This window comes from Archocentrus centrarchus, chromosome 3, assembly GCF_007364275.1.
Source record: "Archocentrus centrarchus isolate MPI-CPG fArcCen1 chromosome 3, fArcCen1, whole genome shotgun sequence".
Taxonomy (NCBI): Eukaryota; Metazoa; Chordata; class Actinopteri; order Cichliformes; family Cichlidae; genus Archocentrus; species Archocentrus centrarchus.
The window spans coordinates 13,294,062-13,319,596 of NC_044348.1; the positions used below are offsets into that span (position 1 = coordinate 13,294,062).

Sequence of the window (25,535 nt, forward strand, 5' to 3'; positions counted from 1 at the left end):
GCGAATCCAGCTCCACTCCCACCACATCACTGGCTTTGTGGATCAGTTTATTGAGTCTGTTGGCGTCTGCCGCCCTCAGTCTGCTGCCCCAGCATGCAACAGCATAGAGGATGGCACTCGCCACCACAGACTCATAGAAGATCCTGAGCATAGTCCGGCAGATGTTGAAGGACCTCAGGCGTCTCAGAAAATAGAGGCGACTTTGGCCCTTCCTGTATAGGGCAACAGTGTTCTTAGCCCAGTCCAGTTTGTTGTCAATGTGTACTCCCAGATATTTGTAGTCCTCAACGGTGTCCACACTGACCCCTCCGATGGACATAGGGGCCACCGGTGCCTTGTCTTTCCTCAAGTCCACCACCAGTTCCTTTGTCTTTGTCACGTTGAGCTCTAGATGGTTCCGCTTGCACCATGTGACAAAGTCCTTCACTGTCCTCCTGTACTCATCCTCATCACCCCTGCTGATACATCCAACTATTGCAGAGTCATCAGAAAACTTCTGAAGATGGCAGGTCTCTGAGCAGTAGCTGAAGTCTGTGGTGTAGAGGGTGAAGAGGAAGGGAGAGAGGACAGTCCCTTGTGGGGCTCCAGTGTTGCTAACTACTCTGTCAGACACACAGTGCTGCAGGCGTACATACTGTGGTCTGCCAGTCAGGTAGTCAACAATCCAGGACACAAGGGGGACATCTACCTGCATCGCTGTCAACTTATCACCCAGAAGAGCAGGCTGAATGGTGTTGAATGCACTTGAGAAGTCAAAGAACATGACCCTCACAGTGCTGGCCGGCTTATCCAGGTGAGCGTAGACTCGGTTTAGCAGGTAGATAATGGCGTCCTCAACTCCCAGGCGGGGCTGGTAGGCGAACTGGAGGGGGTCCAGAAATGACTGGACCATGGGCCGTAGCTGATCCAGGACGAGCCTCTCCATGGTCTTCATTATGTGGGAAGTCAGTGCCACTGGCCTGTAATCCTTGACGTCACTGGGTCGCGTCATCTTCGGGACCAGAACGATGCAAGATGTCTTCCACATCACAGGGACCCTCTGAAGATCCAGGCTCATATTGAAGACATGGTGCAGTACTCCACAAAGCTGGGTGGCACAGGCTTTAAGCACCCTGGGGGAGACCCCGTCAGGGCCTGCAGCCTTGTTTTTGTGGAGTCTCTTAAGTTGTCTTCTCACCTGGTCAGCAGTGAGACTAACTGTAGAGGTGGCGGGTGGGGGAGGGGTGGAGACGTCAAGAGGGCCATCACAGGAAGGAAGCAGGCTATTGTGAAGTCTGGGGGTGGGTGGGGGTGGAGTGGACTTCTGGAGACCGGCAGCAGAGCTGTCTGGACGAGGGATGACAGAGCCTGCAGTGTCAAACCTGTTAAACAGATTTAGCTCATTGGCCCTGTTCACACTGCCCTCCATTCCCCTGTTGTTGCTGGTCCTGAAGCCAGTGATGGTTCTTATTCCACTCCACACCTCCCTCATGTTGTTCTGCTGGAGTTTCAGCTCCAGCTTCCTCCTATAATTGTTTTTAGCCTCCCTAATTGTTGTTTTGAGTTCCCTCTGGATCGTTCTCACCTCCTCCCTGTTGCCAGCCCTGAAGGCCTTCTTATTGTTGAGAAGTGCTTTAATGTCCTTTGTTACCCACGGCTTGTTGTTTGGGTAGCATTTTACAATCCTGGTAGGAACAATGGTGTCCACACAGCATTTGGCGTGGATCTTCAAAGTGAAACGGGTACCTTTTACATACTGAATCAGAAAGCCAAAAAACTCAAAATATGTACAATCTAGACAGCTCAAAGCGTTCGTGTATTCACAACATGCCAGAACAGCCCAGCGATTTCTGAACACTGAGTTTTGTGGCTCTTCTGTTTCTGAATGTTTAAATTTTGCCCTTAGAGGTGAAATCACAACATTTTCTGAGCAGGGAAATGAATAAGAAAACCATCATTTTTATTTAGTGCATTTCAGTTGTCAGGTTTGGGGTATTCTTCTTCTGTGTGACTTTAACTGTTTCATGGTGGTGCTTCAAGTCCTTGAAGCATGCTCCTGTGCTGTTTCATAGCAAAATAAAGAACTTGTTGGCATCGGAGTCATTAATGTCTTTGATTTCACTTTTGCGCAGTACCATCAGAAATACTTTTCAAGGTTATATACTCTATTCATGAAGAAAGAGTATCTATTCAGAGGTACAGCAATTAATACAGTGTCAATATTTGAATGCACATTTCAGTTCCTAAAGTGGAGGACATTTATTTTACCATTTTAAACATACATCATCACTGATAATTGTTTTCTTCACACAGAAGAAAATTTTGAATCATTAAAATCAGTTGCGGAGGCTTGGAAAGTGTAATTCATTTAGTGTGCATGAAAGAAACACTAAGTGCTGTTACACTGTAACAAAAATTAATGTCTGAAATCAAGGTACAGATCTCAGGTGATGACAATATGAAAGACTCATTATTCACTTATTGTTTTGGGTTTTTTGTTTGTTTGTTTGTTTTAAACAAAACAAAAAAAACAAATCGTGATGATAATGTCACCCTGGAAATCAAGATGGACGGATAATAAATACTCCACATTTGCCACAGTTCAGGAAAATCTGACGATGGTGTTTGGCAAAGGAGGTACGAGTGTCCGTGTTAACATTTCCCATCTCTTAATGCGGGCTCTGCTTATGAGTCGGCTCATCTGCTCCTCTGTGATCAGCTCCAACTGCCTCAGACACGCTGCTGAAACCCTGATCTCTGTGGAAACAAAGCGGTGAATGATAAACATTTGGTCTGAGAACCAAAGAGACAAACCGACTGATGCACCAAAGTGATGAAAACTTGTGCTATAAACTGTGAGAAACATGCTGAATTAAATTATTTGCATAAGATTGTAAGCACAGCTGTTTCATGCCTTGTGTTGAAGTGCATTAACAATGCTGCCAAATGCTACAATGTAAGCATGCTAATGGTTAAACTGAAGAGTCATACAGCAACAATTTAGCCAGAATGTATGCTGGTTAAACTAAATATTTTTTGTGTGTTTTGATAATCATGTTAGCAATCAGTTACTGCGTCAAAGGTGAGCAAATAATTTTGGGGCTGGTGATTGTTGCAGTCTCAGAAATCTATCCAAATGTCAGCAAATAATGAATAAAATTAGGATGCACGGACATATTGGCTAAAAAACAGTATCAGCCTGTTTGACTGATAATGGTTGATGAGGAAATAAGATGTCATCTACTGATGGCAGAGGCCAGCGTATGCCTGTTATGTTAATTTAACACTGGCTTCAAAGAAAGTGTGATGAAGAGGCTTTAAAACATCTTTTTCATGATTAAGATTTCTTTGGTTTTGTGAAACACAGGAACGAGTGAATGACAAAGTATCAGCATTAGCTTTTTTTTTTTTATTATTCTTTTCCATGCACCTTTAAAATAGGTGGAGTTGTGCCTGAAGCCTCTACTCTGTTTCTACAAGCACTGATACTGGCCCAGAAGGTCATAATTCGTGCATCCCTACCCTAAAATTCAACTGGCAATAGAAACAATGTCTAATGTGTGCCCAATTCTCATCTTCATGCACTTTCATACTCACTTAAGAAGCTGTTCCAGTTCTCGTTTTATCTTTGTCACTAAAGGCGGACCCTGATAGGTCAAAGCAGTGTAGAGCTGAACCAATGAAGCACCAGCACGGATCTTATCCATCGCATCCTGCCCGCTAGCCACACCACCAATCCCAATAATTGGTATTTGACCTACAATAACATTATCATACAATATGATTACTTTATACATGCAGTCTATATATACTGATGGAAATGGACAGAAATATCATATACGTAAATCAATCCCTACCTTTGGTGAGCTTGTACATCTCTCTGACTGTCCTAGTTGAGAGGTCTTTGAGAGGCTCTCCACTTAGCCCTCCAACCTCAGACTTATTTGGGTCCTGAAGTGTCTCTGGCCTGGACACAGTGGTGTTAGACACCATTAAACCATCTACTCCCAGCTGCAAACATGGCGCAAAAGCAAAGACAGAAACTAAATATCACAGGTGGCAGCAGCTTCAGCAACAGAACTGATGTATGCGGGTGACCTCTAATGTGAAATACTCGGTGACAAAGAAAGAGACAAAGTGTGATTTGCTTTCTGTTCCCTCTTTAATGTCAAGTCCACTAAAGTGCAATTCCTCCCTGCTCCAATGAGCACAAAAACCTACTGAAGTAGTGATACGGTTACCAAAGCATAGAGGAAGAAGGGAGCCATATGAAGTTTTATGCACGTTTTTTTTCTTTTTTAATATAAACCCCTTATCACACATAAAGCGCATATTTTAATTTACACATCACAATTTTTCCCACCTCAGTGACAACGTCAGCAATGTCTTGTTTGTCTTGGGCAGTGAGGTCAGGAGCGATCTTCACCAGAACGGGAGGTTTGCGCTCTTGCTGGAGGGCATCACGCTCCTTCAACACCTGAGCAGATAGTATAAGTGTCAGGTGACGGGGCACAGAGAGAGACTGGAAACTAGACAGAAAGATGGTTTACTATGGCATAAGAGCCAAAGCCTTGGAAATAGGAAAGACTAATAATGCAGGCTCTGAAATGATGGATGTTGGGTTCAAGAACTGGAATACAGAAAAGATGCTTTGCAGCAACAGCATCTTATTAAAGTCAAATCCTAACATGTGCCTAATAATAGTGTTTATCAGGTCCATTTGGATGCATTCCTGAATGTTTTCAGCCAATTTGATGGGGACTTTATAAAAAAAAAAAAAATTTTAAAAAAAGAAGCCTTTTTTCACTACCATCATTATCTATCATTACCCAAGCTGAACCAATGAAGTACTCAAATTTGGTGCTGATGGAGCGTGAAGCTTTTATCACAGATGTTAGCATGGCTCTGTGACATACATTAACACTGTCCTTGACTTATTTTGCTCTTTTGCTGCAAGGGAAAGCAGCATTTGCTCTTCGGGGGGGGGGGGGGGGCAACAGCTGGGGAAGCTGAAGCTAAAGTAAGCACAACATGGGAGAAAAACTAATAATTCCACTTTGACACTGAACAAATATCAGCTAAACAGATCACTCCTGAAAGCAAAATTGTTGTACAGCTACAGGTCACAAAGGACAGAGGTTCACCAGTTGTCCTCAAGTTACTCAAGTTACAGTGTAGTGGCATCTAGCAGTGAGGTTGTTGACTTCAACTTCAACCTTGAATACCAGTCACCTCACCCTCAATTTTCAAGGGCGTAGCCTATGATGGGTGCAAATAATCAGAGATGGGAAGTAACGAAGTACAAATACTTCGTTACTGTACTTAAGTAGATTTTTTAGGTATCTGTACTTTACTTGAGTATTTATTTTTCTGAGTACTTTTTACTTTTACTCCCTACATTTTTACACAAGTATCGGTACTTTCTACTTCTTACATTTTCAAAACAGACTCGTTACTTTTTAACACGTCAGGGAGAAATTTGCGTTTCCGGTCAGTGCGCCGTCAGTCATCAAGCGATCTGAGCCTAAACGGAGGAATATTAACATATAAGAGACAATCGTACTGGCGTATCCTCCATCACCGGGGCTTATCGGGTACAAAGGGATTAAATACACAAACCCATGTAATTAATGTCTCATTTATAGCGCTATAATCAGGGGTCACAGCGGGCCGGACCGAATCCGTAAGTTATGCTCGCGGGACATAAACAGCTTAGCTAGCGCTACTGAAGAGGAGCGAGCATGAAGGGAGTAACGTGTGGCAGGTAAATGCAACATTTTTAAATGCTCAACAAATATCAGCAAACACACAAAGTGTGTGCAGTTTGTCACACAGTGTGTCTACTAGCTAAAAGAAGAGCTGCTGCATTTCAGGGAGAGCAAAGAGAGAGAAGTTCACTCAGAGATGGAGAAAGGGGACAGGAGAGGAAGAAGGGAGGCTAGAATTAAAGGTAAGGACTGGAAAATAAACTGAAGTATGCTGACTTTGTGTTATTCAAAGATTGTATGAAAATACTGCAGTTTAGTATGTAATAAACAGGTTATCTTGTTGTACTGTATTTACAGTAAAGCTCTGTGTTGGTGCACTTTGTGTTCATGGTCAGAGTTACAGGTTACATCAGTGCAGCAGAGATGAGTTTGAATCAAAGCTGCTGATGCTGAGATTCATTCACTGAATCCAACATTTCTACAGCCTGTATGCTGTCAGTGTAGGGGATGGAGATCAGCTCAGAGAGCTGTGAAATACTGGGTTACATCTTTGTGTTAATTCAGTTCATCCACACAGAGCAGTAAACCTCAGAGCAGCAGCAGCATGTCAGCTGATCACAGCCTGCACACCAACATCATTTACTGGAGCTCACAATAGAAAGTTGTGATTCTTCTCCCCATGCAGAGCCACTACAGATGATCTTAGGGTTCCTCCACCTTCTGAATCCCACTGTAACCCCTGAGTATCCTCATGTTGGTGTTTAGGTGGAGGCACAGTCACCCTCTACTATGGAGGACACAGAGAATAGAGCTGTGTTTAAATTCCTTTTCACAGTTTGTGATTCAAGCTGAGTACATTCATTAGAATTAAAATTTAGATTGGAATAACGTTTGTGTTCTCATGTATTATTTTATATTATTACAATAATATATAATAAGGTTCAGTTAGCTTTACACAAAAATAGCAGGTAGAAACATCCTCCAAAGAGCTACTTTTACTTTCTTACTTTGAGTAAATTTCAGAGCCTGTACTTTTTTACTTTTACTTAAGTAAAGAACTTGAACCAGTACTTCGACTTTTACCAAAGTATTTTTTAACACAAGTACTTGTACTTCTACTTAAGTACAGAATGTCAGTACTTTTGCCACCTCTGCAAATAATACACTTAATATTTGTCCCTTTGCTGTCAGACAGCAGTGACAATAATTCTAGCTCTTGTTTCTTGCCTTTTCTAATAGATAAAATGCCACTCAAGTGGTGATCTTTTTGAACTGCTAGACATCCCCGGGCACGTGTGTTCAGAAGAAGTGGAGGCACAGGAAGAATGCAGCAAGAAATAAGGTTAAAATGTTTTTAATGGTAAAATTCTTCCTCTGATTAGTTTATGAGATGGATATTTTCCACGCCACTGAAACTGACTGAATTCTGCTAAGGTATTAATTATGGAAAATATACACTATATAGCCAAAAGTATTTACTCGTCTGCCTTCACACACATATGAACTCGAGTAACATCCCATTCTTAATCCATTGGGTTTAACATAGTGTCGGCCCACCCTCAGCAGCTAGAACAGCTTCAACTCTTCTGGGAAGGCTTTCCACAAGGTTTAGGGGTGTGTTTATGGGAACTTTTGACCATTTGTGAGGTCAGACACTGATGTTGAACGAGAAGGCCTGGCTCGCAGTCTCTGGTCTAATTCATCCCAAAGGTGTTCTGTTGGGTTGAGATCAGGACTCTGTGCAGGTCGGCCAAGTTCTTCCACACCAAACTCACTCATCCATGTCTTTATGGACCTAGCTTTGTGCACTGGTGCTCAGTCATGTTGGAAACTTTTCCTGCAAAGTTGGGAGCCCAAAATTGTCCAAAATGTCTTGGTATGCTGAAGTATTAAGTTTGCCTTTCACTGGAACTAAGGGACCGAGCCCAACTCCTGAAAAACACTCCCACACCATAATCCCCCCTCCACCAAACTTTACACTTGGAAAAATGCCAAGTACTGTTCTCCTGGCAACCACCAAATTCAGACTCATCCGTTGGATTACCAGATGGAGAAGCGTGATTCGTCACTCCAGAGAACGCGTTTCCACTGGCAGTGTGCTTTACACCACTGCATCCAACATGTTGCATTGTGCTTGGTGATATAAGGCTTGAATGCAGCTGCTGGCCATGGAAACCCATTACATGAAGCTCTCTACGCACTGTTCTAGAGCTAATCTGAAGGCCACATGAAGTTTTAAAGTCTGTAGCGACTGACTCAGAAAGTTGGCGACCTCTGCATACTATGTGACTCATCATCTGCTGACCTTGCCCTGTATATGGCCTAGTTGAGTTTCTGTCGTTTCCAATCACTTTCACTTTGTTATAATCCCATTAACAGTTGACTGTGGAATATTTATTAGTGAGGAAATTTCACAACTGAACTTGTTGCACAGGTAGCATCCCAAAACGGTACCATGCTGGATTTCACTGAGCTCCTGAGAGCGACCCGTTCTTCCACAAATGCTTGTAGAAGCAGTCTGCATTCCTAGGTGCTTGGTTTCATAAATAATAATAATAAAATGCTTCAGTCAAGTCAATCAATGGTCATATCATAGTGAAGAAATTTTGGGTTAAATACCCTGAATTACAGTGAGGATTTTTTTTGTGTGTGTGCTTCATGCTGTTGGATAACTTAACATTTCTGCAGTCCTACCGTGTGTAGTAGCTGGCGGAGCTCAGCCTTCCCCTGTAGATCTCGTAGACCTGGTGTATTAGGGCTGCTGACGTTGACCACCAGGTAGTCAGCCAGCGAGCCCAGTGCTCTTACCCCCTCCAGGTAATCTGCCCCTGCGTCCCGTGACAGCTTGTTCTTCCCCAGGTTGATGCCGAGGGGAAGGCCAGCTATAAACAAATATACACACAAACAAGAAAATTCAGATAAACACAGACACAGGTTGCATCATCAGCCACATGACTCAACTAGGGCACATGCTGCTGATGTGCTAAATGAGCTTTAAGTATGCAGCTGTGATAAAATGTGAGATAGGGACGGGTCAAGATCATTAAAACAAGGAGAAATACAGAGCGCAGAAAACAGTTAATCTTATATACAATTTACTGCTGGCAAAGCTACCCACTAATAGCAAAATACATAACAAAAATGTTTTTAAACAATTTCTATAAGATACTGAACTATGTACACTCTGATACCTCAACTATTAAATTTACAGCACAGAATATAAGAAGGGTCTGCCAACCTTTACTTCGCCCTTGCTGTGTATCTTCCCTGGCCTTCAGCCTCATCTGTACTTCTGCCAAACCACAGCTGTTGAATCCATATCTATACAGAGGCAGAGGAAAACCTGCTAAAACACTGACCTAAACTGTATGTGCCTACCAAACAGACAAGTTGAAGCTTACCTCCATGTCTGTCCAGGGACAAACACCCTGTCCAGGAAAGACTTTAAAAGAACCTAATCAGTGCCACCAAGTCCCTATCTGACAAAATATCAAACATAGTCACCATCTCTCCTTAGGTTTGAGAGTTATGGCATACATTTTTTAGCAAACCATTAAGATGTGACAGTCAAGCTGGCCTTTGACCTTTCTGCATCATGTTAAACTTCTTTGTGAAATCATGATTGTATGAATTCTGTTCTTTTGGGGGGAAAAAAAATCTAATCATCTCAGAAAAACAGAATTTAATGCAAAAAAAAAAAATCACTAAATAGAATTCTTGTTGTTATTATTGTATATGCTCACCCCACAATATATACAATTCACACAGCACAAAGTCCCGACTCAGAAATGGTTATGAATCACCGCTCTGAAGAAGAAAGATACTTTTGGCTGCTTCCTTATTCACAGGGTGTCACTACCACAGGAAGCATGTTTGATTTTGCAGGTCTTTTACACCAGATGCCCCTCCTGACATAACCCCAAAGGCATCTGTGTCTCCTCCTAAACTAAAGCGGAGATCTTGTTCTTTTTGTTAGGTGAAGGTGTAAACCACTACTCTGAAATGGCTAAAATAATTCACATCATATAATGTATGCCAAAGTTTAGTTAAGCCCCTTGTAACAGTAACCACCTTATTGTTACTTATCCTCTACGTCCTGTTTACACTGGCACGCATACGACCGGATGTGAATAGTCAGTGTGATGTGCATTTACAGACGTATTAGCAAGGTTATTTGTAAGCCAGTGATACAATGCTCATCTGCCCCATCATTATTTATACTGGTGCTGTGACTGAGCCACACTTGTTGCAGTATTCTCCTGAATGATAGGTGTCACCACTCAGCCAAAAAAATCTGCATAGGAGCAGAAAAACTTGAAAAAGGAAGCAAAAAGACTGGAGAAAGAAAGTATTCTCTTTTTCAAGCTGTTGCAACATCTTTGTATAATCTGGGAATGTCATTGATATGGAGGTAAAAACTAACAATTGTACGCAATCACTTTCTGGCAGATGATCAGTTAAATGGGCCATGGTGCCGTCACTGTTTGCATGTGAAACGACCAATGTGGCAACCGTGATGAGCAAAGGGCCCTACTTTCAGCTAGGTGCATCAAATAACCCAGACAGCATAACTTTTTCAGTTTAAGCGCCAACAGTGGTGCAGCAACCAACCTCACCTGTTGATAATTGCATTATCTGCAGTGAGGCGAAACACGCGTGGTTTTGGGTTCCCCGCTTGAGGTTTGGGAGTGACTGTCCCCACCTCAACAAAACCAAAGCCCAGTTTGTACAAGCCATCAACAGCCTCTCCATGCTTGTCGAAACCGGCCGCAATTCCAATTGGGTTTTTGAACTTCAATCCAAGGACGTTCACTTCCTGCGGACAAAGAGAAAAAAGTTATTAAGGAGTCCAGGAGAGCATGCAGCCCACTGAGGATACACTCCTGTGGAAGGCTTACCAATGATGCAGGGTCTGGGTAGCGGTTCAGGGGAACCAGACCCATACCTATCACCTTCACTGCCAGCACATGGGCCGTCTCTGGCCCCACAATCCTCTGCAGCAGGGGCATCAGCTGGTTGGCATAGAAACGCTCATCTCCAACCACAGTGAGGTAGGAAGCAAACAGGAGGCTACCCGAGCTGATGACCTTCACAGCTTCTTTTAACTTTTTCTGTAGAACAGGGCAAATATCATATGACTACACTGGTAAGAGTTCAATACGACCACTCACACTGTTTACAGTGACACAATTTAATCGATTACACGAGTGTTTTGTTGAATAAACGGGCTAATATAAAAGAAGTATGCGTGGTGGCGTATATACAGTAAGATCATGTGTATTTTAACACAAAATTGCATCAAAAAAATGCGACAAAAATGAGCGCATAATAAACGGAATTGTTGTGCTTTTTGGGCTACAAGCCCTGGCAAAGTTTCTCTGAGTAGGAGCATGAAGATTAGCATTAAAAGCCCTAAACAGCAGACTTTGTGTGGTTTTCTTATAGTAAGTGCAGGTAAATCACGAGCTGTAGTGTTTCCCGGTAAACGTTACTTTTTTAGGAACAGAAATCGAGCTAGTAGCAAACGGGAACACAAGTGTCGCTACGACGCTTCAAAAGACCTAAATCTGCCAGACTAACAGTGTTACAGATTGTGCCTGACCTTCCATCCCGCCATGGCTGTGCTTTAGTCTGTGCATTAAATGGCACTGAACGTATTTCCTAACATGTTACACAAACCCACGTGGTGATAGCTTCCGACACGTCATCTCGCGAGATTTCAATGGCGTGACGGACAGACGCGATGGCATTTTAGGGTGATTCCAGGAGTTACCGCGGCTGTTTGGGGCGTGTTCGAAGCAGATACCACGGTACAGTGTAGCTGTTGTCCAGAGAGGTGCACCACTGCTCCGGTGAACTTAGAGTTTTCTGTGCCACGTAGGTGACTCTTTCATACTATCGAGATCACCATGGCAACTGATGTTGACAAATAACATGGTGGGGTTTTGTTTAGCGTTTCGGCTTAAAATCGGCTGTAAGCTTCACGATTCACTGATTCTGTATCTTAGGATCCTCTGACTGCGTAATAGACTACATTTAAAACAAGGACACGTAGTCAGAAAAGTTCATTTCACTTAATCACCCAACAAGCTGAAGCAACTTCCATGTCTCCTTCATTAGATTATGAGACCAGAACTAAATATATTAAATAAGCTTTATGTTTGAATAGACCAAGTTTAAAATAAAAAAAAATGCATAAACTCATGAATTTACATGAGCAATTATAGTCTGCCAGCAGTGCTGTCTGGTCGCATTTAAAACAACAACAGCAATGTCACATTTTGCTGTATTTTAGGTTCTTATTTGGTCCATTTTGTACTATAGATGAGCGAAAGAATGCCTCAAACACCCCTTTATGTGCATGCTCTTGGAGCCTGAAGCAGAAAGACCGGCTTAACAGAGGAAACTGATAACCACCGTTGTGATAACCGTGATCTCTGAGTGGGGTTTTAGAGTTTGCTAAGTCAAATGCTTCCAGCCTCACATCTCTGATTTCCCTGAAAAAATCCCAGATTTTAGCTTTCTACTGTTATTAGTTTACTCATTAAAATATGTTTGTGATGAAGCAGAGCCTTCTCTGACCCATGTTTGTTTTTTTATTTATTTTATTTTATTTTATTTTTTTTGTGGAGTTATGTATAAAAGCTATAAATTTTCATGCAGGAAATACGAAGAAGATTACAGGTTTGCAAAGGTCAGGATGAGCTGAGGCAGGATTAAAGATCTCATTTTAAAGTAATGGGATTCACAAAATCCTCAGCAATCCTCACCGGAGAGTATCATCACTACCTCAATTAAGAGTGTGGCATGGAAGCAGCAGTGTTCAGGAAGGCTCTCCAGCTTGTGATAAAAACTGCACAATACTTCACTGGAGCAGCCTTCCAGTCGCTACAGGACATTTACAATAGCAGGGTGGTCAGGAGGGCCTTCAACTTCATTCAACTTCAATAGGCACTCACGGCACAGCCTGTTTACACTTTTGTCCTCAGATAGATACTACAGGAGTCTGAAATCAAGGACTCTCAAATACCTTCCACCCACAGGCCACCAGATTTCTGAATAAGACAGTCAGCATTGCCTCTCTCCCACCCTATCACTACTATTGACTGTAATTATTATTATCTGCTGTTATACTAAGTTGGATCTCTCTTGCACATGGCACCAGCTCAGGTCTTTTTTTTTACTCATTTCATTGTTTGCATACTTATTACTTGCACTTTCTTTTGCAAATTTCTTGGATCTTTATTTTTATTTTATTAGAACTTTTATAATTGTTTTGTATAAAGTACAAATACAAAATAAGACTTTCATTCTACAGTCTAAAGCACTGTGTTTTACTGACACTTCCGAACTTTTAATAACAAAAAGGTGATACTGAAAAATAGTAGACTGGATAATAATAACTAAAACTAGAAGAAGACAAAAAAAGAAAAGAAACTCCACCTTAAAATGATTCTCAGAAAGATGTAACATAAAGCCAGGGCATTAATTCGAGAATCATCTGTTGGGAAAATGTCATTATAATGGTATAAAGTGTTTTTACTGTTAACTGCGATTCAAACACTGGAGTTGTGCTATCTCCCGGAAGGTCATCCTGAGCTGCCTTCAATGACACACAGTGATTCCTTCTTTTGCATCTTGTTTGAGTGTCTAGGTGATTTTCCTAATGTATTAAGAACATATGCAGGGTTTCTTTGGAGAAAGCTCTCTGATTTTCATGTGATGGATCAAAGTGACCTTGCTCAGTTTGTGCTCCAGCCACAGCTCGGGCAGCACAAAGCGCTCAAGCTCTGCAGAGACTAATAACAATGGATATGTTACTCCGGATCTTTGTCTTTTTGTGCATTTCAGTTGGATTTCTATTTGTACCTGGAAGATCTGAGGCCTGTCCCAGAAACACCTTCACAGCGGGGTGTGAATTTGTTTTCGGAAATGTATGCTTGGAGTCTGTTGAAGAATTGAAAACCTGGTCCCAAGCCAGGAGCAGCTGTGAAAAGCAAGGAGGGGAGCTCCTGATGGTGAAAAACAGCTCTGTCCAAGTCTTCCTAAAAAACATAACCAGAGAGTGGAAAACCAGTTTCAATCACACCTGGTGGCTCGGAGAGAGGGTTGGAGAGGATAACCAGAAATCCACCATAAGTGAGTGAAATACACATATACAACGTGCATTTTGATGCTGTAATTTTTATGTTTTACAGGTTACTGTGTTTTTGACCTGTGATTTTTCAAGTGAAAACATGTCTACAGAGCATGAGAGCTAAAAAAAAAAAAAGAATTTTCGACTGTTTGATTTGATCAGTCACCAGGGGTATTTTGGTTAGTGGTTTAATTATTCAAAAGAAAAAGTCATCCATGAGAAAAAGGATCTCATGAATGTAAGGGAGGTTGCTGACATTTGTGTGCTGAGAGAGGCTGGGTTTCATTTGAATTCTTGTCATGTACGTACCAACAAAACTGGAATTTAAATATTTTTGAATATGTTCACTTGGCATGTGTAAATATATATATATATATATATATATATATATATATATATATATATATATATATATATATATATATATATATATATATATATATATATATATATATATATATATATGTTTTGTTTTGTTTTGTTTTGTTTTGTTTTTAGAAAATTCATGTAACAAAATAAGACAAAGTTGCGGATCATAATTAAGAAATTACCCAACCCTAACTGCTTCCTGCTTCGGGACTGGTTCTTTTTATTTTGGGCCTACTCTGGGGGTTCTGAAAGGATCAGCCTGGGTAGATCCTTGATGAGGCTCGTTGACCTGACCCCGGGTCTTCTGTTTGTTGCTGTGGAGACTTTGAGGACAGCCTGGTTGCGTGTTGTCTAGCTTTGGGAGAGGGTGTAGAACCTCACTATATTCCCTTGTCTAAAAGGGAGAGTAGGTGTTAGAGAGGGTATAAGGAAAACTCTGTGGAAGGAAAGATTTCAGAAGTAAATGAACACCTGTGCTCATAACTCTTCTCCTTGATTATACTTTACATGTGTGTCTCCTGAGTATGGAAGCTTGCTTCCACCACTGAAAACAAATTGTGCCATAAGTCAAAATTTCAGGTTATTATTGCAACATTTCAAGTTCTGAATCTGAAAATTTAGACTTATTAACTCAAACTTCTGAGAAAATAACTTGAAATTTCAAGTTAAGTCAAAACGTTGAGATTATAACACATATTTTTAAAATATGAAAGTCATTTTTTTTCTCAGTGGCAGAAACAAGCTTCCATAACTGTGAGGAAAAGTTTGTCTCACCAGATTCCCACAACACTTCCAGTATTGAGAATGAGAATCTGCTCCATCCACCTGTGTTATAATCATCCAAATTTTAATTATTATTTGATCAAAGTAAGCAACGAGAAGGCACGCACACGCAGCTTCACGTTCTTGCAGCTTCTGGGTTCATTTGTTCCCATTTTACCTATAGATTACTGACTGAAAAATAATTGCCACATGTATTTATAGCTGCAGCCCTGTTAGTTGTTGTCTTGTTATCAAACCTCAACTTTCCTAATCCCGTGTGTATGCACACTCATTTCTTTTCAACAGAAAATGCCTTGTGCACATACATGAAGCTGAATCCTCTCCAGTTTGTAACGTCTGACTGTAACCAGCAACGGAGTTTCCTCTGCACCCACAGTATGTAACGCTTTCTGATCCGTGCAATATAATCGTCAGATTCGTTTCTCTTCTTCATGGCCTCATTTCTTATCTTTTATTCATAGCTGCCGAGTGACAGTTGCTTCCATTTTACGTTTATGTTTCCCCTCACATTCAATATTGCTTTCACTTAAGAGTGTCATTCTTGTTTTAAAGGTTTGGAGTCCCCATCAAACACAAAGGTAAGAAATACATTTCACTGGCAGTAAGAGCCCATGTAATTCTCCAGACTCAGCTTTCACATCGTCACTTTGTTGCTGTTTCCTTTGTAGTGTACCAAACATCCCAGCCATACAAGCCGACCTCGTAAGTTAGAAAGAAACATTTGCATCTGCCATTAATCATAAATCCAGTGTTGTTGCTGTTTTTTTTTAACTGGACCTCATAAAAACTCATGCACACTTTGATTCCAGGGCCCAAAAGGGATGTAAATTTTGTACTTAAACAGAATCCATTGGATATGGTTCAGAGTCCACTTAATGGGACTCAACTGATTGGCTTAAACATTGACATAATTCTCCAGGTGAGGGAAGACTCATTATTTTACATATAAAATGCTTCATAAATTATGAATTGCAAATTGTTTTTTTTAATAGTACTTCAGAGTTAATAACTATTCTTTTTTTTCTGAGACAGCTTGCAGACAAGGAACTAAACTGGAACGAAGTAACACCAGGGCAGCCAACAGAAGTCCAAAGAGTGGGTACTTTTATTTTAGAAATCCAGTGGAAACACCTTCATCATTACAGTATTATTCTCATCGTTTTTCATAGTCATGCTGAGTGAAATTGTGTCTGCTTTTTCTTCTGACAGAAAAACTTTATTTCAGCTTTGATGACAGCCGTTAAGTTACTGGAAGCCACACGTACTTTAATCAACAATAACACTGTCAATCACATCATTAACTGTAGCAGTGCCATCCTGAGCCTCTCACTGAAGCAGTGCCCTGATGCTAAAATCCCAACCCCTTCAGTAAGTTCAAGTAACTGCATCACCTTCATCACTACATAAGTGGCTGTGTTACTGCTGTGGCTCTCACACTTCGGTGGTGCTGCTATTTTTTTTCTTCTGCAGTCTGTGTTTGATGACACCTTCCAGGTTTTCAAGCAACTTACTCTGCTGCAGGCTACCCAAGGTCCACAGACCTTTGTAATGAAGCACCCACTGGGCACCATTTATCAGACTATGTTGGTATTTTTTGTTTCAAAATGTCACTTATTTTTATTTTAAAAGCTGAACTGTCACATATAAAATTAATTTCCGTTCCATCAGACAAAAACCTGCTGCCCTCGGCAATGCAGTGCTGGGTTCAGAAAAAGATGGTGAGTTTGTAAAGCTCCCCTCAAATTCAGTGCTTGGACCACTGCTTGCAAGCTACAGTAACATCGTCACTCAGGTTTGTGTGTGTGTGTGTGTGTTATCTTTATGTGTATTTTCTTCTTTGCTGACATTTACAACTCATTTAACTGAGTTTTTTTTTTTGTCATTCTCAGATGACTACCTTCTTCCAAAATCCCCATCCATCCAATGACAGCATAACAGGAACTATTTGCAGCCTTTCGTTTAATGATGGGCAGGACGACATTAAAGTGGGAAACCTGACAGAGATGATAGAGGTACAGCCAGCGGTGCGGACGTTTTGACACTGCAGTGCCTCGCAGTCGTGGTAGTTTTGAAAAACACAGAGCAGATCAACAAAATTAAATACATACATAAAATGTGACAACTAACACTTTGAAGTGCCTGCGCAGAAACTAAAGCCAAAAAAAAAAAAGTCCAAAATTAATAATGTTTAGTCATATAACTTGCATAGTGAGATTTTCGTGCCTTCATCTACAGTACAGTGTACTCCAAATAATAAATTCCGCTAACTGGGACAAACTACCTTGAGTGTCGGTTAAATGTACTCAAACAAATATAACTGTTTCTTGTTCATCCTCACAGAGCTGCTACAAGCAGCGGTCTTCCTGAGCTCCACTTTGGCAATACATCTAATTATTTTAGGGTCTTTACCTTACAATATAAAGAGCCCTGAGGCTAAACTGACTTGAATTGAACATTTGTCAGTATCAAATCTCTCTACACAGTCATCATGTCCAAAAGCTGTGACAAAAGTGACATTATAGCTGAAAACAACAACAACAAAAAAATGCTTCACTGTGAGTCTAAATTGTTGTTTAGTGTGTGGTTTGTCTCCATTTTGGCAAGTGATTTACAATAAAAATACACAAGTATAGGGTGGGACAACTGTAGCATAGAGTAGAATAGAACTTTATTGTCATTATACATGCAACGAAATTAATCATTATACAACAAATTATATAATGACATTCCATCATAATATAATGAAATTACGTTCGGAGCAACCATCCAGAGAAGAACAGACAAGACTAACATAGGGGAGATGGGTGTCTGCAGCCGCTGCCGTAACTATCATTAACATGCCGTCAATAATTAACTGTTAAAACATTATTAAACATTATAAAGATAACATGATTCAGGGCTATAATTTTACTTTTTATTATGTATATAATAACCGATTAAATCAAATAACCGATTAAAGCAATACCGGGAGGTTTGCTTTAAAACAAAAGAGTATTTGATTTTAAAGCCTGGTTTTCAGCACACTGATTGGTATGAGATGGGATTCTTTATGTAACTCATTCTTTTTCTCCTTTCAACAGATCTTTTTGCCTCGTCCAAATGCTCCAGAAGTGACCAACACGACTGTTGTGTTGGAAAAAGACTCAAAATCGGTGACTACAGTCAATGTGTCAGACCCGAATATGACCATCTTTTTCAGCGTGGAGCCAAGTGTGAATGTGTCATTGGTTCTTCTCTTGTCCCGTGGGTCACTTCCCAATACCACATACTACAGCAACAGAACCATACTGAATTACACAGGTAACTGTCAGCACAGGCATGCTAATCTGCCACTAAATTAGGTCCCTAATATGAGCGAGTGGTTGATTGGGCAGGCCCCACTCTGGAATTATTGCTGTGTACATGTCCTAGCAAAAACACTTGATTATATTGTAAAGTATTTAAGTTTTTTGTTTGTTTGTTTGTTATTTGCTTCAGTGGGCTTTCGTTGGATGATAACACCAGAGATGTTGAAGAAGAGTCCTGGGGTTTGGTATATTGATGTAAGACTCTATTCTGAATGGCAGCCAAATTTGAAACTGAAGATCTCTACTTTTATGAGCAAGTGCCTGTTCTGGGACATAAACACGGAGGCATGGAGAACTGAAGGGTGTATGGTATGTTTTCACCCGAGTAAAATCTGATCATTTGGCTACTGTAATTTTATTGTAGTGGCCTAGTTGAACACCAGTCAATGATGTGTTGTGTTTTTCCTCAGGTGGGAGAGGAAAGCACTCCATATCGAACGCAGTGTCTCTGTAATCACCTCACTCTCTTCGGGAGCTCCTTCTTTGTGATGCCAAACTTCGTCGACGTGTCTCGCACAGCAGAGCTGTTCGCCACTGTGAATCAGAACTATGTGGTCCTGTCCCTGCTGTGTGCTTTTTTTGGACTCTACCTGATCACACTGCTGTGGGCCTGTTACGCTGACCGGAGGGCACACTCAAAGGTCAGCCTGTCTCCAGCCAGTTTTCATGAAGCCAGTCTTTCTAGGTGTGTGTTTTCTTATGAATTGACACCACAATGTTTTATGTTTTTGACCTATCAGAGAAAGATGACATTTCTGGAGGACAATCACCCAGGAGCTCAGTACAACTACCTGATCGGTGTCCAAACTGGGCGTCGCAGAAATGCTGGGACCAGTGCCAATGTAAGAGTCTTTCTTCATGAAAGAAATAGATTTTATTTGTTTAACATTTCTGCTGCTATTCTTGCATGTTTTAACCTAATGGCAAGTTTTGTATATTGCAGAATAATAACGTTTTCCTACCTTTCAGGCAGCCTGTGGATTCACTTCGCTTTATAGTAGGAACGTTTTCATTTAACGCAAGCCAATATAGTTGGAAAAAAAAAAAACACTCGTAAAGTTCCAGCTAGGCAACAAGAAGCAAACAAGGCCACCAGGAAATGCATTATGTAAATATGGGAGCCTCCCTAAAGATAGGTTCATAGTCTTCTGAATCTATCTAGATTCAGAAGACTATGAACAGCCACAAGAGGAATGACTGTATACCTGTCTTTAATGAATAAGATTGCTTTACAATAACCCACAACTTCACACTGACTCTGGAATACAGGACGGCTGACAGAGCAGAGTCACTTTCTGTCATAACTAAATAAAGAGGTATACAAGAAAATCTTAAGTACTAAATGTTAAAGAATATTCTTAATAATTTATGCTTTCCACATTATCTGCATTATCATCAAGTTATATGGTGACTACAAGAAGATTTAACCAAAAAAACATTTCCTTATCAATAAGAGAGTTTTTAAAATGTACTTAAATGAACTGAAACCACTGAAAAAGACAGTATGAAACTACTCTAGAAAATTTGTTCAGCTGTTACATCAAGTCTTCACAGTTTGTTGTGCAAGGCCAAAAATAGTGCAGTCCTTTAAGTATATACCATCTGGGTCACTTCATCAGTGCACTGTCCTCTCCTGCAGGTCACAGTGAAGCTGATTGGCTCAGAGGCAGAGAGTAGCATACACACCCTCACAGATCCTGACAAGCCCGTGTTTGAGAGGGGATCTGTCGATATGTTCCTGTTGGCCTCACCCTTCCCACTGGGTGAAGTGCATACCATCAGGCTGCAGCACGACAGCTCTGGAGGTCACCCATCGTGGTAAAGACGTCAACAGCCTTCAATAAAAAATGAGAATGTTTTCTCTCATATGTACAAAAAAAATTGCTTTCTCAAAGCTCTCAGTGGCAGCTATTTAAAGACACATTTTTACTTCGTTTTGTAGCGGAAAGGCAATCTAGTTGTGTTTTTTATGTTTGAATTGATTTAGTATTATTGACAAATGAGCCTACAAAGAGGATTGTTAGGGTTGTGTACAGGTTGCATTTGTTGCCTGTCTGTAGCCAACTACTGATTGTACTGATTGTATATAAAAGATGGATTCAGGTTGTGGATCTGAAAGGTGAAGCCGATAATCAAGTACCTTAAACATGCATTTTTCTAATGGCCAGCAGAGGGCGACCTCTCTGCAAAACGATGCTTGATTGTGTAGAACTCTATGAGGAAATGACCTGATTTATGATCTCATAATTTGTTTCATGTCTCCTTTAATGATACATGATGCTCATTTTTTTAAATTTTGGTTCTATTTAGAGTAAAATAGTTAATAAAGCTAATTTATGGTGTCGCTACTATGAGCATATAGATCTGGTTTCTCAATCAGTTCCACCCCTCGCTCATGTCATCTGGTTTCAAAAAGCCAAGATGGCAATGATGTGATCATATGACATTTCTGTTTCTTTTCCAAGATTTGGTGAGTTAAATTAATAACATACAGAACATTTTTTCTATGTTGGTGCCCCTAGTTTGCAAAGTTATTTTTATTTCTAAGATTTAATTTCCTCAGATAAATGGTAAATGCCTCATCTTTAATTGCTGTATAATTTCTTTAAAAGGTACATAAACAAGGTGACCATACAAGACCTCCAAACACGACATTTGTGGCACTTCTTTTGTGACTGCTGGCTGAGTGCTGACCGCGGAGACGGCATGACCAAGAGAACCTTCGGTGCGGCAAAAACCAATGAGATTGCCAGTTTCAGGTCAGACTTAGGGCCGCTTTAATCTGCTGAAATTAAGTTCTCATCTCATCTCTCATGCTAAATTAGTATTTTTGTCATTGTGTGTTTCTCTGCCCTCTGTCATCTCCCAGGAACATTTTCCAGACCAGAACATCGACTGGATTCAGAGACGAACACATCTGGGTGTCCATAGTGGATCCTCCCTCGAGAAGCCCGTTCACACGTGCCCAGAGGGTTTCTTGCTGCATGTGCCTTCTGCTCTGCACCATGGCCATCAATATCGCCTTCTGGAACATTACTAAGGATGCAAGCTCACCAGTTCTCTTTTCACTGGGTGATTACAAAATCTTAATTTAAGAGGGAAACCTTCTCTTTGCGTTATTACCTTTTTTTGTTGTTGTTGTTGTTGGCAGATAATAACATCTAAAACAAAACTTTAGATGAGGATTACTGCTGATCACAAGTTATCTAGGACATGAAACCACTTTGATAACAATCACTTCAAAGATCACAACTAACTGAAAAAAATCTCTCAAACATGACTAAATCTTTGGGTCACAAAGATTTGGATGATAGTTCAAAGGCTGGAGGGTGTCTTCATCAGCCTCTTGTGCTTATTCTTGGGCGGTAAAGTGCAATGTCCACCACGGTGAAACCCAGAGACTATATATAACAGTGAAAGGGATGAATGAATGTGTGTGTAAATGAGTTAATGTGGCTTTTATCCTGGCTGTTATTGACTATTTTTAGTTGCTTTACATGATCAGCACTGTGCCCTGTTTCCTGTCTGTCCAGGTTCAATAACGATCACCTGGCAGGAGTTCATGGTGGGCGTGCAGAGTGGTCTCCTCATGTTCCCAATCAACATCCTCATCATCACTATCTTTCGAAGCATCCGTCCTCGCGTGGTTTTAAAATCTAAAAAAGATGACCCAGAGGAGAATCTGAGACCCCCAATAGTTAACATACCGACTATTCTGAGGGTGCGTTTTATGTTGTGTGTGTTTATCAGATTAATTATTCTTATCACAAAAGTTGCAAGCCTGGAAAACACTTTTTGAATTGAGTCCATGTTGTAGTCTGTGTGGCTTTGAATTCTGCGTTCTCTTTGCTATTATATACTTTTTTATGTAGTGAACCAGTGCACTGTGCATGCATAATCTGGTATTTGGTGTTCTTCCCTACAACAGGATACAGAGGCGATGATTTCTTTGGTGAGCATGAGTCCAAGAAACAATATGTTAGAGATGCACAGGTTAGAGTCCTCTGCTGACCTTGGCCCTGCCTTGGAGAGGGTGAATGGATTAATCCAGTTCATGCAAGGTAGTTTCAGTCATCAAATATGCATTTTAAAGCTTTTCACACAGCACAGTGCTAGAACCTACAGTATTTCTTTTTATTCAAATTGAGTTTCAGGCAAATAACTTCCTCTCTCTGATCAGTCCAAGCAGCTGCACTTTTCTGCCTTGTGTAGTGTGAGCGAAGTTACATCTTTCTTCTCAAAAACAGGCCAATTCAAGCACTGCCATGCACAGAGGAATGTAATTATCTGTGTGTATATGTATATAAATCTTCCACAGGAGAGAGTGAGAGTGACTACCACTGGGTGTACTGCAGCAAGTTTCTCCTAGCTGGTCTCTGTCATCTCCTGATGTGCCTGGAGAAACTGGATGGAAGACACTTCCCGAATCCAGACGAGTACCAGCAGGTCCTCAACTTCACCAACGTGCTGGTTCGCAAGGCTGAGATGGTCTTCAGCAGCCACTTGGCCTACTGGTCAGTGCTTCAACTGGCAGGAAAACAGAAATATTTGTAGAGAGCAGAACTATTTTTACCATTATACTAAACTGGAACATCTTGTGTGTGTTATTTCTTTCCATCTCTTCTCGGCCCAGCCCACCTCCTGTGAAGAAGAAGAAGAAGAAGACGACAACAATCCTGGGCTGCTGGCTGCCCTGGTGGTTTGTGTTTGTGGGCTGGTTCCTGTTGCTGTCCATCAGTGGCATTTCCACTTTCTTCACCCTGTTGTACGGTTTTCAGTACGGCAAAGAAAAGTCCATCAAGTGGGTCATGTCTCTGGGCCTCTCCCTTTTTCAAAGCATCTTTGTTCTGCAGCCTCTCAAGGTGGGTAACATAAATCCTTTTAAAAACGGATAGTCTAAAGAGTATTGTTTCCTGCGTGTCTCACTATGGGATGATGTATGTATATTTTAAGATACTTGGCTTTTTCTGCAAGGATACAGTTTGTTTCTGTTTTTACATTTCTACAAACATTACTTCTTGTGCGGCTTGCAGGTGATAGGTGTGGCTGTGTTTTTCGCCCTGTTGCTGAAACCTGTGGCTGTAGAGGAGAGTGAAGAAGTGGCGCAGGTGCTGTTAGGTAAGAAAAAACATTATGCAGCCTGTCTGCTGCAACAGGTTAGTGCAAAGCAAATATATATTATGGTGTTAAAAAATTAATCTGTGATCTTTATAAACAGTGCTTTTATGTATTATGGGAGAAGGATAGAGCACCTTGAACTTCTTTCTCCTTTATTGTGTTATGCTGTAAAATAAAATCGTTATTCCCATAAGAGGACATATGTTTGGTGCAGAGATGATGGTTAGTTTTTATTTATCAGATCCAAATAATCCCAAATATCTAGGAAAATAAAGAGGAAGTCTCAGGAGCTTTATGTATATATAAACCTCCTGAGATGATAGATAGATAGATAGATAGATAGATAGATAGATAGATAGATAGATAGATAGATAGATAGATAGATAGATAGATAGATAGATAGATAGATAGATAGATAGATAGATAGATAGATAACACAATGAAACCTCAATAAAAAAAAATAAGTAAAGTAAGTAAAAGAACAGCTTTTGACTCAACCTAAGATATCATCTAAATTTTATTCAGCACACGTTTTACTGCAAACATTTCATTCATATTTCATAAAGCAGACCAAGGTAGCCTTTCCACTTTATTTCAAGTTGACTGCAGAGAGCTCTGATGTAATCATGCATATCACACACCAAAAAATTTTGTTTCATTTTCCGGTAACCTTGCTCTTGTCTCTTTCTGTATCAATGTGCCCTTCCTACCGTTGGAGATTACTGAGTCTTACTGCGGTGTCTTTTCCATTTAACAGAGCAACAGGAAAAGTGCAGACAGTACTGTGGCAGGGACTCACTGTGAGGATACTGCATTTAGTGGCATAAGCTGTCTTCTCTGATGGGCGCAGCTGCGACACATGGCCCCCTCGCTTCTTAGACACTCTTTTGCACTTACTGGAAGTTTTACTTTCTGAATGTAGAGTTGCATAATACAACCTAGTGCTTTGTATGTGTACAGAGTTTCCAGTGCTGAAGAAAAGCTTTTTGAAGTGGTGAGTCAGAGTAATGGGTAATTAAATAACTCTTCTTGTATGTGAAATACTCCATGTATGTGAAAATAAAACCCTTCTGATTTCCTTTTTTTTTTTTTAGAAAGCTGCTGATAGATTCATTTAATGTGAGTGTAAAATAGATTTACAGATTCATACGCACATGAACACTTTAAGACCTATTATCATAAAAAAAAAAGCTGTCCTTTATCCAGTAATGTACACATGATCCAAGAGTAATGAAAGAGAAATTTCACTGTAAGAAGTATACAGAAACTGCAAAGAATTGTTTTGCAGTAATTTTAACAAGGTTTTATCTAACTGTGTTCAGTGACTCATATCCACTGACTATAAATTACATGAGAAAGAGCAGGAAGCTTGCTGCACATCTGGGAGCATCTAATGGTTAATTGATCGCTTTTTTTTCCTTTTTCGTTTCACTCCGGTCACTGTAATACATACTGAAAGTGTGTTGTACCTTTTTTATCATTCATGCCTGCATCTATGAGATTAATTCATTCCTCAGTTTGAAACATTTATGTAACAGACCTCACTACATGCAAGTTTGTGCTTTTGGTTTGGAAATACAAAGAGCTCTGGAGATAGCTGAATATCCTGTGTTAGATCTTCTGTGATTAATCACAAATTATTTAATGATTGATGTCATACTGTAGTATTATATGTGTGAATTTCAATAAACTGCTTTCTGCTAAATCTTAAATCACTTTGTCACAGTTCAATAGTAGTTTATAAAATTTAAGTCAAGAGAAAATGAGTGCTTATCTGTGTATGCATCCCTACTGAATCCCTGAGATGATCATCAGACACAATGGCAGCTGACATAACAATAAATAGCCACTGCAGTGGTAAAAAGGAATACACAAGTGTACAAAGATGATCACATGAGACCATAAGAGGTTGGGAAAATTGTATTAAAAAGAAATATGGTACATTTGTCCTTCAGTGCCAAACCTCTTACATATTTTTGTGTATTTTTAAGTTAAAAAAAATTCAAACTATCTCCCAGCTTTAGTGACTTGTCACACATTTTCCCACAGAAATGCACAGATCCTACAATATTAGATCAAAAACCCTAACAATCT

The 25,535-nt window shown here is 40.4% G+C and overlaps 2 protein-coding genes across 3 annotated transcripts; one reads left to right on the plus strand and one right to left on the minus strand.

Annotated features, from left to right (window-relative positions):
• Window positions 1–1,937: 1,937 nt before the first annotated feature.
• Window positions 1,938–11,415, minus strand: dhodh (dihydroorotate dehydrogenase). Its single transcript, XM_030757732.1, has 9 exons — window positions 11,290–11,415; window positions 10,586–10,798; window positions 10,304–10,503; window positions 8,926–9,008; window positions 8,382–8,569; window positions 4,343–4,456; window positions 3,837–3,990; window positions 3,577–3,736; window positions 1,938–2,736 (listed from the first exon to the last, which is right to left on the minus strand). Exons 1-9 carry the CDS (start codon window positions 11,302–11,304, stop codon window positions 2,649–2,651), a joined length of 1,215 nt encoding a protein of 404 aa, XP_030613592.1. The 5' UTR covers window positions 11,305–11,415; the 3' UTR covers window positions 1,938–2,648.
• On the plus strand, window positions 11,392–25,045 carry pkd1l3 (polycystic kidney disease 1-like 3). 2 transcript variants are annotated; one of them, XM_030757709.1, is made up of 24 exons: window positions 11,392–11,564; window positions 13,539–13,826; window positions 15,262–15,351; window positions 15,529–15,554; window positions 15,645–15,678; window positions 15,786–15,895; window positions 16,009–16,071; window positions 16,186–16,344; window positions 16,447–16,559; window positions 16,645–16,768; window positions 16,866–16,988; window positions 18,057–18,276; window positions 18,454–18,632; window positions 18,734–18,964; window positions 19,064–19,165; window positions 19,963–20,141; window positions 20,936–21,082; window positions 21,193–21,395; window positions 21,857–22,044; window positions 22,252–22,384; window positions 22,642–22,837; window positions 22,957–23,185; window positions 23,357–23,441; window positions 24,199–25,045. In XM_030757709.1, the coding sequence occupies exons 2-24, from the start codon at window positions 13,703–13,705 to the stop codon at window positions 24,243–24,245; spliced, it is 3,105 nt and encodes a 1,034-aa protein (XP_030613569.1). In that variant the 5' UTR covers window positions 11,392–11,564; window positions 13,539–13,702; the 3' UTR covers window positions 24,246–25,045. The 2 variants fall into 2 exon arrangements, with proteins under 2 accessions (XP_030613569.1, XP_030613579.1); XM_030757719.1 differs by having other exon boundaries at window positions 11,414–11,497.
• The last annotated feature ends 490 nt before the right edge of the window (window positions 25,046–25,535 follow it).